General features: G+C 51.3%; 3 protein-coding genes across 3 annotated transcripts; 1 reads left to right on the top strand and 2 right to left on the bottom strand.

The window, feature by feature from the left end:
• Window positions 1-506: 506 nt before the first annotated feature.
• Window positions 507-6,071, bottom strand: BO97DRAFT_251885 (chromatin segregase YTA7). The gene is made up of 4 exons (XM_025690855.1): window positions 6,055-6,071; window positions 5,969-5,992; window positions 3,723-5,881; window positions 507-3,658 (listed from the first exon to the last, which is right to left on the bottom strand). Exons 3-4 carry the CDS (start codon window positions 5,857-5,859, stop codon window positions 753-755), a joined length of 5,043 nt encoding a protein of 1,680 aa, XP_025546602.1. The 5' UTR covers window positions 5,860-5,881; window positions 5,969-5,992; window positions 6,055-6,071; the 3' UTR covers window positions 507-752.
• Window positions 6,072-7,316: 1,245 nt separating this feature from the next.
• BO97DRAFT_400104 (uncharacterized protein) lies at window positions 7,317-8,022 on the top strand. Its single transcript, XM_025694276.1, has 3 exons — window positions 7,317-7,545; window positions 7,608-7,734; window positions 7,823-8,022. The coding sequence occupies exons 1-3, from the start codon at window positions 7,405-7,407 to the stop codon at window positions 7,882-7,884; spliced, it is 330 nt and encodes a 109-aa protein (XP_025546601.1). The 5' UTR covers window positions 7,317-7,404; the 3' UTR covers window positions 7,885-8,022.
• Window positions 8,023-8,508: 486 nt separating this feature from the next.
• BO97DRAFT_429305 (putative C2H2 finger domain protein) lies at window positions 8,509-11,214 on the bottom strand (the record flags this gene model as incomplete). The annotated part of the gene is made up of 5 exons (XM_025697356.1): window positions 8,509-9,259; window positions 9,318-10,004; window positions 10,067-10,330; window positions 10,386-11,137; window positions 11,209-11,214. The coding sequence occupies 5 exons, from the start codon at window positions 11,212-11,214 to the stop codon at window positions 8,509-8,511; spliced, it is 2,460 nt and encodes an 819-aa protein (XP_025546600.1).
• Window positions 11,215-12,438: the final 1,224 nt, after the last annotated feature.

Raw genomic sequence — 12,438 nt, 5'->3', positions numbered from 1 at the left:
CTAACTTGCCCGATAAATTCAGTAATCAGGTATTTTGTTTTGTTCCTACATGTCAGGTGTGGATGTGAGATGACGCAAAATGAGGGCGACCAGCGCCTCCTAACTTAATAGTAACACCCTTACAACCAACATTTTGCACATCTCATGCTTCGTAGTTGGATATCCTGTGTGCAACCCTTTCGTGCTGCTTATCGCTCTAGGAGATGAATATTGATTCCGCGCGGAATTGGCGAGAAAGTTCACATAAACAAGATCAAACATTCTCGCCCTTCAGTGCTACCGTCAAACAACGGCCGGCTCATTTGAACATTCCTCCTTGATTAGGCTCGGTGTTTAGTGCTAAAAACACTGGTCCTCGGCTAGTGCCGCTAAGTATTGTCTACACCATGACTACTATGGCTCGCTCCGAGTTTCGGTATCAGCTGTTCTGTTAAACACAAATTATCTATCTACAATCCCATGCGTGTCACTGACTTTGACAGCCATAATACCTCTCGGAGATATTGAAGCTGCACTGCCCAAAAGCAGACAAAACCGCCCGCGATAAGAAAAATCATTCAATGCGAAGATCATAACCAATCCAGTCATGAATCAGCCATGCAAAGAAACAAAAGCTTGTAAGCAGCTGCACAAATCCATCGTCACTTCAAAGAGGTATCCTTAAGGCCAAACCACGCACAAGACGAAAATAATTAGAAAAACAATGATAAATCAATCCACTTCATGATGTAGCCGAGCCAGAGAAGCAAGCCTTAGGGGTGATACGCAGACTCGCCCAACAGTTCTTTCGTCTTTTGGCTGATAGGTCCAATCTCTTGCATGGCCAACATATCTTCCAAGACTTCGTTGAATGTGTTGCCAATGCCGGCAGCTACTTTGCTGCGATTCCATTCTCCCCGCGTTTGCCATAGATAGTCCATCAGACTCGTATTGATCTGTTCCAGCTGCTCTACGCTGCAGCCGCTTGTCCGTTGAGTGAGTTGATCATGCAGATTCTGAACGTAATCATGATCCAGGATCAATTTTGGTGACAGGTCTTCGTTGTTCAGCAAGGATTGTAAGTTTGCCGGTACGTGAGCGGGGTGCTTGCCAGCATTCTCAAACAGAGGGACCGGAGGCTGAGCCCGTGACTGGAATGGCCCTCCGTTTTCAATATGCACAAGATCAGTATATCCAGCCTGGAGACGTGGTGAAGGCTGGCTACTGTCTCCTTGCTGCGTGTCCGGCAGGTGCTCTTCCTGGGATACACGGTCCGGGTACTGTGTCAGGTCCGGGAATTCATGTCGGATCCCATGAACAGCCACAGGGCTCCGTAGGTGATTTTGCGGAACAGACGATTGCTCGGACGACTTCTTGTCAGACGTCGTTTGTGTGGTAGACGCCTCATTGGTGTAGTCATTGGGCTGAGATCCAGGCGCTAGGGGGGTAACGGGCCCCTTTTGAGAGAAGCTGGAAATACCAGATTCACGTCGGACCTGTTGTGAAGGCGCCGTATGGGAATACGGTGGCTTGGGCTGTGCAGAAGGTCCAAATGAGCTGGTCTGGGTCTCGCGCCCAGTCGATTGATCAGAGGTTGTCATGTAGGTATCCCCATCTCCATCTGCCTGGTAGTCGTGAGAGCCATTGCTTGTGACTGCCTGGGTGCTGAGGTCATTTAAGTCCGAGCCACCACCGTGATGGAAGCCGTTGGTGAAGCTCGCTGTCGATGGTCGCGTAGGCGTTACAGGTCTATCCACCGCTTTGGGGCCAAGATCAGGGAATGATTCACCAAGAACAACGGGACCACTTGATGGGCCGGACTCCGTGTTTCCGTGTGGAACTAAGGGAGCCGCGAGCCGCCCGATAAAGCCTCCTTCCTCTTCCTCTGCCGCTTTACGAGACTTTTCCAGCGCAATCTTTTCTCTCTCCAGTTCCCGGATATAGACGCCCTCGCATTCAGCAACAAGGGCAGGTTCGGCCTGCTCGATAGTAGCAATGTCAACTTCGACATTGGATAACAGCTCATTGGCTCTCAGCAGCCTCTCCTGTTCGCCTAATTGCCGCGCGTCCTTCGCCAATCGTTTGATGTCCGCCAAGAAATCTTTCGGCCGCTTGTAGTACCCATTGGAGAGTCGCTTCTCGATGGTGACGATCTCAAGGTTGTAGAAAAATTTACCCGATACCGTTTCGCGTAGTCCAGGAACGCCATGCTTATCAAAGGCTTTCTCGAAGGGCCTGAAGGTAGTCCGTTGTTCGATCGGTAGATCACTGGTGACGATGCTCGGATTTTCCTCCTCCCAGAGGTACCGGATCTGAGATTCGTCAATCACGCCCGTCCTAAACCTTTTGTATTTCTTTATCTGATCCATGATGGGCTGAATCCGAATCTTCAAAAGGTTAAGGGTCTGGTAGTCTTTCTTCTTCTGGGCCTTGAGCTGCTCTTTGCTCGGCGGAGTGGCAGCCTTCGGCGGCGGTGGTGGCGCGATCTCCAGCGTCTCAAGCTCGCGGCGCTTGCGGGTCTCGGGGTCAGGAAAATGCGCGGGAGACGTCTTAATATATTCGATTACCTTGGTGAAATACTCATGGCGTGCTTCGTTGCCCGGTGCCTTGAGGTCAAAGGTATTCTTTCTGGATATCCCGAACAGGTTTCTTATGACTCCATTCTCCAGTTCCTCGCTAGTCGACTCTTGGAAACCCAATAGCAACACCGGATCCGTAGAAGGGACCGACCGTAGTAGTCCCAAGAAAACAGCAATCACACTTTGCCCAACAGTATCACACCAGGTCTGGATGTTTGGAATGTAAATCACACTCGGCTTGTGTCTCTTGACTTCGGCAAATAGTTGTATGATGGCTGCTTCGGGAGATCGGGTAGAATCGCTTAAAAGGGTTGGAAGGTCAAAGGCTTGGACGTGAAGACCTTCAAAGTGATGCAGAAGGGCGCCCGCCAGATACTGCTGGCCCATGCCCAGCGGACCACGAAGCAGGATTCTGGGCCTGAAGACTCGCGACCGGTCGAATTCCTGCTGCATCTGTTCACGCTGGAAGCCACCTCCCTCGGGCTCCTCAAACTGGGCCTCCTCCAACGCAGTGAGCCGCTTTCGCTGCGGCAGTATTTCGGAAACCAGGCTCTCGATCTCAGACAGCGGCGCACGCAGTAAAGGTTCGATCAATTTGGGCAATGGCGATGCGCCCGAGGAGGTTGAACGCTCCGATGAGGGAACCATTTTCTTGATGGCCAACATGAAGTCTTTCGGTGTGACATCGATCGTTTTCGGGTCAATGACAAGCTTCTCATTTGACTTGTAAATTTGAGGGTACCGTCTCTGCACTGCGTTAAGGGCAGCTTCTGTGCAAAGAGCCCGCAAGTCAGCTCCTCCATAGCCCTTGGTAATCTCTGCGAGCTCGTCCTTGATGTTTGCTGGAAGCGGTGGCTCCCAGCCTTTTGTGTGAATATCCAGAATGGAGCGTCGCCCATCTTTGTTGGGTAGAGGGAAGTAGAATTCGCGATCAAATCGACCGGGGCGGCGAAGCGCAGGGTCTATAGAGTCTGGACGATTCGTGGCTCCAATAACAATCACTTGACCACGACCGTCCATTCCATCCATTAACGCCAACAAAGTGGAAACGATGGAAGCATGGATTTGTTCCTGTTTGCTTGATCTAACAGGTGCCAGGCCTATATGAGTCGGTCAGATGCTGAAGCTACAAAGCTGGCCCCGAACAGAAACAAAATGACTTACCATCAATTTCATCGAAGAAAATAATACTAGGCTGTGTCTTGCGAGCCTCCTCGAAGAGAAGCCGAAGCTGGCGCTCTGCCTCACCCACCCATTTACTCAACGCATCGGCTCCCTTCCTCATGTAAAAGGTGACCTTGCGACCATTTGAGCTGACACTATTCGCAAGGGCTCTCGCCAGCAAGGTTTTACCTGTGCCAGGTGGGCCATGGAAAAGGACACCACGAGGAGGCACAATGTGGAACCGCTGAAAGATCTCCGGGTATAAGAGAGGCAGAGAGACCATCTCCTTCAGTTGATCAATGTGTCCTTGTAAACCACCCACGCTATCGAAGTTAACGTTCATATCCACCCCCAATGGATCTGCATCGGCTAAGGTCTGTTTATCTTTGACCTTTCCGAGGTTTGCAGGGGTGCCCGACAAACCCTGCGCAGCGTCGTTGCCATGGGTTTGACCAACAAGAGTAGCTCCGGGGAGTCCGGGTGCTGAAATCGAGCCAGTGATCCCAGCCTTAGGATGCTGCATAACTTCATCGTCACTGCTATCGCTGTCGACGCCCCCTGTCGCAGCAGGTGCACCTGGAGGTCCCAGAATCGCAGATGGCCCGCCACCTCCGAAAGGCCCGTAAGTAGGAAATAAGGTACGCTGCCAGCTGCTGCCACCTCCTCCTCGACCACGACGCGAAGGCGATTCGTGGATCTCGTTCTCGGCCTCCTCGATGGGCAGGATAAGGTCCGGGCGAATAATACGATAGTCAACATCTTTCCGACTGCGTCGGGGTTTCTCGTAAACGATCTCAGGTTGTGCTCGGCGGCGAGAACGACTGCCTCGTAGATCTTCCAATTCTTCGGCTAGCTCCTCGGCAATGTCAGCTCCTACCTCGGACTGACCCCGTGATCGAGACGCCCTCTTGCGCAAGCCAGGACGACGCCCAGTGGTGCTGTAGTCATCGTCTTCATCGCGGGCTTGACTGGCTTTGCGCGGGGAAGCGTTCGACTTGCCGGACTGCGAGATTTCATCGTCGTCATTTGAGTCTTCTTCAGGCTCGAAGTCACTCTCCTCTTCTCGACGCTTGCGTTGGAAGTTATTCGGCTTTTTGCGACTAGATCGCCGTGGCTCCTCCTCTTGGTCATCCTGGGGCTGTTTGGCTTCGTCTTCCGCCAACTGACCTCTATGTGGTCTCAGTCTCCTTCTGGTGATTGGGCCCTCGTCGTCATCGTCTTCTCCATCATCGTCGGCCCCCGCCTTCGGATCGCCATTCTCCGATTCAGGAACGAACCCTTCATCCTCAACTTCGGCGTCATCGTCACCTTGTGTGGGGTTGGGTATGGCCCCCTCAAAGCTGACCTGAACATCGCTCTCCATAATCTCAATCTGCGAGCCTTTTATCTCGGTAGTCGTCTCCTCGATTATTTCCTCGTCCTCCTGCTTCGGTTGAAACCCGATCTCTTCTCCTCCCTCCTCCTCTTCTTCTCCTTCTTCCTCCTCCTCCTCCTCCAGCAGCACGGGGACGTGTTTTGATGCTCGAGATCCTCGTCGAAGCCGACTTTCCATTTCCGGGCTCTGTGTTCCTCGCTCGACGGTTTCCATGTGACGACCCGAGTTTGTTAAAGCATATATATCCTCCGACGGGTCTCGCGTGCGTCTTGTCGTCCGTCGGGTCCCCTGAAAGTTATCCGGTGGCGCCTGCGCTTGTCGTTTGAACGCGTTGCTGGGGACCTTCAATTTCAGGACAGTACTTTTGCGCTTCTTGGGGGAAGACTGAGCCCTGGCTTTTTCGTCGTCGTCTCCGGTATCATCCTCAAGACTGCTGGTATCGCCTTCATTGTAAACCGGTCGGTTCGTGGCAGCGCGTCGAGCGACTAGGCCTCTGGCATTTCGTTGGGCGTTTTCGTCATCCTCGTCCTCCTCCGATTCTTGAAAGGACAGCTCGTCTTCGCTGAAGATGTCGTCGTCATCCGAGATGATGTCGTCGGCCGAACCACGACGGACTCGCTTCTTTGCGGGCTTCGCTTTCTTCTTCGACTTGGACCGAGACACGGAGCGTCGGGCCGATCGCACAGGGTGATCACTGTAATCGTCATCATCCGAATCCGATTTGTTCGCCATCTCCTCGATGGAGCGTTTGGCACGAGGCATGATGATATGTGTGATGGTGTGCCTTGTGAGGGTTGGTGGTTAGCGCGCCCGACAGCCTAGGGGAACAATGCGAAGATGCAGTGGACTGATCAGGTTGAATCACACTCACTCAACACAAGACAACCGGTTTGGGCTAGTCAATGAAACCAGTGGAATCAATAGGCTGTGCAGTGAGTGACAGGCCCAGGCAAATACCTCGCATTCAATAAGAAGTCAAAGCCTGGGTTCTCATGAACAGCAACAATAAACAATTGTCTTTGCGATCACCAAGCATCAATGTCAACATTAACTAGGAGCAGCCTCGTGGGTTGGAGGAGAGACCGGGGAGACCCGTATTGCGCCCGAGAGAACCGAGGCAGACCGTGAATATAGCGCGCGGTACAAAAGCGGCGGCAGAGCGCGAAGTGCGACGGACCCGTAGAGAGCAAATAGTCGAAACGAGGGAGTGAGATTCAAGCGAAGCACCGGGGGAGATCGAAACGCGTCGCATGCAGTTGTTAAGTGGAGCTGAGAAAGGTCGAGAGAGAATCCAGGACCGAAAAGAAAACAGAATCAAAAGAATGGAAGAACTGAGAGGAAAAGAATCCCTCCTCAAGCAGGGCCTCTCTGAGTAGGAAAAGTAAAGTCACTCCGCACCAGGGACAATACCAGTCGATAGCATGACGAGGGAGGAGGAAAGGAAAATCAACGAGAATGACCGGTAGACTGACCGGGGGGGAGGAGTCATGGGTATATGGGGGTGTGGGCGGATAGACAAGAGAGACAGACGGGTGAAGATCGAAAGGACGCGGCGGCAGCAGTCCGCCCAGCCACAGCTTCACGTATCCGCGCCACAGTCAGCGCCATGACTAGCACCCGTTTAGGCTTAGTGCATACCAATCCGCACGGGCACGTGTCACTTTCCTGGTCTGCAATCACGGTTTGACGGGCCAAAAAGCGGTCTTGCAAACCCACCCCTCAAAAATCAACAAGAAGCCCGTCTTCTGGCTTCTTCGGACAGCCATTTTCCTCCCCTGCTAACCCACCTAATCCAGCCCGAAAAGGCTTGCACAGTAACGTAATTCTCGTAATTCGACTAGTCCATATGGATTCAGCGGGTTTTCACCGAGGTTTTGTCGAATTTCGAAGACCCTCGATCGGCCCCCTTCGGATATGTAGAGAGAAGAGATTGAGAAAGAGAAGAGCTCACAGATCAGGAACGAGCTCTTGCTTCTCCCCTCCAGACCCGCAAAGCTTATCGCTTTTTGACTCTTCCCCGCCTGTTCACCCTCGCCTAATTGCCGCCGGGTCCCCCTCCTGATTCGGCCCAGTTGCCGCCCTCGCTTGATATCATGTGACCTGCTGAGTCAAGCAGCCTGAATCGCGGGACTAGTCCTGATCGGGACGTTCTTTCTCGCGCCCGGCCCGCCGCCGCGCCGTCCCAAGTCCGGTCTGTCCTCGAGCTCTGTCCAAGCTGGAATTCCTTTTCCATACATCTAGATTCCATCGTTTTCGTCTCGTTCAAATTGATCTGTTCCCATTGACTCAATTCTCGTTGACTTAAAAATGACTACCACTCGTTTGTCTCTGCGGTTGCTCCGCAGCCCGTTCCGAACTACCGCAATCCCCTCCGTCACCCAGAGAACCTTTACCACTACCCGCACCAGGTTGAGTGCACCAGAGACATCTAGCGCCTACAAAGACGGGGTGAGCAATCTTATACGCTACCCATCTTCTTCGTTGCGTACAACTAACTGATGATGTCGTAGTTCGCCCGATACAAGCTCTTCGTCAGCCCCTTTGCCAAAGTCTTCCTTGGCGCCATCTTCACCTACCAAGTTCTCCACTGGACGTGGTTGAAGCTCGAGATGGATGACTCGAAGTATGAAAAGAATAGTAGGTCCACATCCTAGCCTCTTCATTTCACTTTAGTGCTGTATGATTATATCCATGTAGTTGGACCTCACCTTCTGACTGACAATAGAGGAGGTCGCTGCTCTTGAGCAGAAAGCCAGGGAACTAACCGGCACGCAGAAGAAGGTGTAATTGCTTGCGTGCTCGAATAGTTAGTTTCTGACTGCCTCTTTGGGTTGGTCAATGATGTCGTGTTTCTGTATTCTATCTACTCACCATTATTTGCACCTGCTACTAGTTTATATATACCCAGTCATACATCAATCCCGCTGTCTACATAAAACAGTTTAAAATGATAGGCTAATTGTGCTTATGTGTGTTTGTTCCTCCGCTTGGATAGGCTTACTCTAGCCAAAGTAATGCATATTCGGAAGATATTTTGCTACACAAAGAGGTATAATGCTTGCTAGAAAGTTCACTGCCACATAAACATCACATCACGGCACATTGCACATAAAATGCCTGGTATCACGATAGATATAACTCCTCCGCCAAAAGCGGTCTATAGTCGGTGGGTGCAGGGGATTTCTCGACCTGCTCACATGCTTATCGCAGAAAGCCTTGAAGCCCAATTCCAATTATGAAGAATCTCATCTCGTCAATAATCATTGAACGAAACGACTATCCAATCGTGGATCAATGCCATTCCCTTTGTGAAGGCGCATGCTGTGGCCGAGTCTGTCGATCGATGCCATAGCCTCCCTGATATTTATTGATATATACTGCCTCGAGACTGGCAGTCTTGGATTTTAGGACCTAAGCCGAGCCAGAGTTGAGAGCCGGATGAAGGACCGAGTATTTTCTTTTCTTGATGGCTCTGGACCGGTTCGAAAGTTGTGGTTGTGACAAAGTGGACTGAACGGTCTCCCTGGACTGTTTCGTGGGTCGTTTCCGGACGGGCTCAGCATCATCCAGCATCATATGATCATCATGTAACCATAGATTTTCGCTCTCCGGATGAACATCGCTATGGGCGCATTCTTCATCGCTGTGCTCATCCACGGCAGGCTCGACTTCGCGCCCAGCGTCGATGGAAATGGTTTCATTTCCTTCTCTTTGCTCTGACCTGCTTTTGGGCTGATCGGACGGAAAGACCCAATCTTCAATGCGCTCACCCTTCTTGTAATGCTCCGTATCGATATGGTTAAAGCGTTCGGTCCATGCCACAAGTCCCTGGCTCAGTGGAACGTCATCCCGGCAGAAACCGCACCAAAATGATGCTCGTCCGTCCTGACAAACATGATTGTCGGAAAGAGCTGCTCGGATTTCATCTTCTTCGTCGATTTCATGTTGTTTTTTGAGATGCTGGATGTAAGTCTCTTGGCGGTAGAATAAGCGGGCGCATGGGAGACCCTCTTGCGTAGCATCCGGTAGTGTACAGCCCCAGCTTTCCGAGTGTAAGTGCTGTGAGTTTTCATGCCTCTTCCAGTCCGCTTTGCTCCCAAACGTCTTATTACATTGAGGGAATGTGCAACTGTATGGGCGTTCGTGGCGCTTCTGATGCTTCCTGATGTCGCAAAGTTAGCTGTCGATGCATGCCAGCTTTGACAGAGCTCTAAACATACTTCATCTCGCATCGTAAGCGTGTCTTCTTAGTGCAGAACTCACATTGAATCCACTTCTTCTGGTTAGGGTGTGCGGAGGAGACCTCCTTTGGAAGTTGAGGCCGAGGCAGAGATGACTCCGAGCCTTTATCTAGCAAGACCAAAGCTGCCTTCAAGATCTTTTGCAATATCTCACGCCTTGGCTCGGTTAGGCCGACATCATAATCAGAAGTATCTTCTGTGTCGTCCGATCGATGACTTTGTCGCCGTTGTGAGATATTCATTGATTTAGTCATGGCATTGATCAAGTTCATGGCAGCATCGGCTACCATCTCATCCATCTTCTCACTTCGGGGACTTTCTAGCGGAGCCGCGGAAGTCACTTTGGGGTCTAATGACCCGTTCGCGTTGAAATTGTTCACTGCTGGGCCCTCGACGGATCTTGGAGTTGGCTGTGCAGATTCAGGAATTGTATAGTTGAGACTTGAGCACCGTTGTTCGTCTCTTGCTGAGCCAGGTGCCATCCCGTCCACTTCCATCCGAGCCCGTGCGTACGCGCAAGAGGGTGCCATCGGAAAATCTTCTGCTCTGCTATCTGCCTCGTCTGTAATCTCTTGCATCTGTGGGCTACTGGTTTCCGACAGACGATTCACAGAAGGTAATGCTATCATTTGCGGCTTGACACAGTCTTCGTACCACTCATGGGATCTAAGCAGTAGGTTAGCAGGCATAAATAATCACCACGTTGAGTAAATTGGGGCAAGACTGACTGTTTCAGCAAGTCTTCAGCATCCTCGTCGCTGTGCATCCGAGCAAGGTGCTGACGAAAGTTATCCAGGCGAGGCCATTTCTTGTTCTTGCGAGGGCACTTGATTCCAAAACACATGTACAGCACTTTAGGTCCGCGCTCTGGTTCTTGTTTATGAACGCATTTTTTATGGCGCGCCAGGTCATTAATGGTCCCAAAGCCATCCTTTCGAGTGCAATTTGGCTCATCACATTTGAACAACTTCCTGTGTCTGGCATCGTGCTTACTGAATACTGTTAGCTGACCGGATCCTGGCCCCTGCAGAACATATAGAATCATACCGCTTATCAGACGGACATTTCCCGGTCCACTGACAATCCGAAAAGTCGCACTTGATCGCATCAGGACCCATGAGAGATGGAGATTGCATCCGCTCCAACATATCAATGGGATCGCCATAAGAGGTAGCATTGAGATCCAACATCGATAGCCTCTCATCCTGTTCTGATTCAAATGGCGCAGAGTAGGGACTGCAGGCTGAGTCGATTGCATAAGATGCGGCTACCGAGCGGGTGGTGCAGCTTTGTGTGCTATACCCCGACTCGGACGGATGGAGACTGGCATATTGACTATCGGTCTCAGATGGCGTGCTGTAAGGACCTGTGGAGAATCTGCGGTCGAGTCCATACCCTTGGTGGCTGGGCCCCCGAGGTGGACACATGAGAGGCCCATTAATGGTCGGTACACCAGTCACCTTCAACGGTGTCCAAACATCTTGATCTGTCGAGAACCGGGGCACTGAATAGTTTGATAGGTCGAGAGTCGGAGCTTGGGGTGACGATGCCGAATCGTAATTTGAAAAAAGTGGGCCGAGTATTGATGCCGCATTGTGTGGGGGGACTGCAAATCCAGAACCAAATTGGAATCCCATAAGTGGCGCCGAACTGTCGAGACATATCTCTGGTGGTGGCAGCCCCGCAGATGCGTCAACCCTATGCGACGATGCTGGCATCGCTCGTGTGCCATTAATGCCCCGAAGGATATCATTGGAATCTTCCCAGAGGTCATTGTGCCTTGCATTTTGTCTTGAGGCCTATGTCACAGTTCATTAGTTTGCATTGCTCTTCTCTGTTCCATGATACAGCAAAGTCAGAGGAGACGTACCCTCATTTTTGTTGCCTTCGGGAGCCAAGGGTTACAAGCGAATATGTGGTTCTTCTCGTTTCTGAGATATGAAGCAGACCGCACAGAAGAGAGCACGCTAGCAATGTAGGCGTTGATGGTAGGCGGGTTATATGGAGAAGAGGGAACAGGCTTCTCTTCGCAATAATGCCGATCGGCTTCTTTCTAGGGACGAGTAGGGGCCGTGCAATGGCAATTTCTGGCTTTCCCCTTTTGTTTGTTACTAGCAGTGCTTGAGCGTAAGCTTTTCGTGCTAGTTGCCGGTGCTTGAAATGAAGAGCGATCGGAGCAAGTGGGTGACGACTTTGGAGCATTCGCAGGAGGCTGTTCGTTGTGTTCAGGTTAAGCGGCTTGGGGAGAGACTTGCTTGGGAAGGGTAAGACTTGCGCCAGGGGAAGGATTTGCAAAAGTCCAAAAGTAATTATGCGTGTGTGGAAGGAGTCCAAAGAGGAACTAATAAGACTGAGGGGTACGCAGGATAAATGGAAAAAGCAAAAGCCGGGGAGGATGGATTTGAACTCATACAATAGACTTGGCTAGAATCACCATCCGGGATAGTGAAACAACAACCGAAGGTGGACCTTGATGGGAAAGGAAGGGATGAAGATGAAAAAGATAGGTGACAGGAAATAGTAGGAGCAAAAAGAAAAAGGAAAGGAAAGCAAAAAGCGATGAGGGCGATCGACTGATTTTCAGTCCAGCAATGAAGACAGCCTCCCTCTCTTCGCCAACCCCACGCGCGATAACGTGTTCAGAGCCTTGAAGGCATGTCTTCTAGGCAGTCAGTCAGTAAGCTGCAGGTCGAGCATTCGGATCTTCCAAGCCCGTCAGGCCAGTGGCGCGCGTTGCTGGTCCAGATCGTCGCCTTCTCCCAGCACCATCACTATTCATTAAGGGACTCTCTCCGTCGGCCGCCATAAGACCTGTCAGAGACCATCTTCCCGATCGAGTACATCCCCCCGACAGGAGGCCATGATAGATGTATGATTGGGGCGAGAGAGAGAGAGAGCAGATGAAGAATGTCGTTCTCTCCTCGCAGGCCCAATAATTATCCTATAGTCTCTCTATTGGCGTGGTTTTCTGATATGGTTGCGTACGATAGGGGTCAGATCTTTCCGCTGTGCTTCCCTTTTCTCTCTCTCGTGTTGCTCTTCCTTTCATTTCTTTTTTGCTTTTCGTGACAAAAGTACCAAAGCATGTGGGCTATGTTCT

The sequence above is a fragment of the Aspergillus homomorphus genome, assembly GCF_003184865.1.
Source record: "Aspergillus homomorphus CBS 101889 unplaced genomic scaffold BO97scaffold_66, whole genome shotgun sequence".
In the NCBI taxonomy this organism is placed as follows: domain Eukaryota; kingdom Fungi; phylum Ascomycota; class Eurotiomycetes; order Eurotiales; family Aspergillaceae; genus Aspergillus; species Aspergillus homomorphus.
This window is presented reverse-complemented; position numbering and strand designations above follow the sequence as displayed.

Coding starts and splice junctions, on each gene's coding strand:
- BO97DRAFT_251885 (XM_025690855.1), bottom strand. CDS start 5,859: ATGCCTCGTGCCAAACGCTCCATCGAGGAGATGGCGAACAAATCGGAT. Junction 3,659..3,722: donor TTTCTTCGATGAAATTGATG/GTAAGTCATTTT, acceptor CGACTCATATAG/GCCTGGCACCTGTTAGATCA.
- BO97DRAFT_400104 (XM_025694276.1), top strand. CDS start 7,405: ATGACTACCACTCGTTTGTCTCTGCGGTTGCTCCGCAGCCCGTTCCGA. Junction 7,546..7,607: donor CTAGCGCCTACAAAGACGGG/GTGAGCAATCTT, acceptor ATGATGTCGTAG/TTCGCCCGATACAAGCTCTT. Junction 7,735..7,822: donor CTCGAAGTATGAAAAGAATA/GTAGGTCCACAT, acceptor GACTGACAATAG/AGGAGGTCGCTGCTCTTGAG.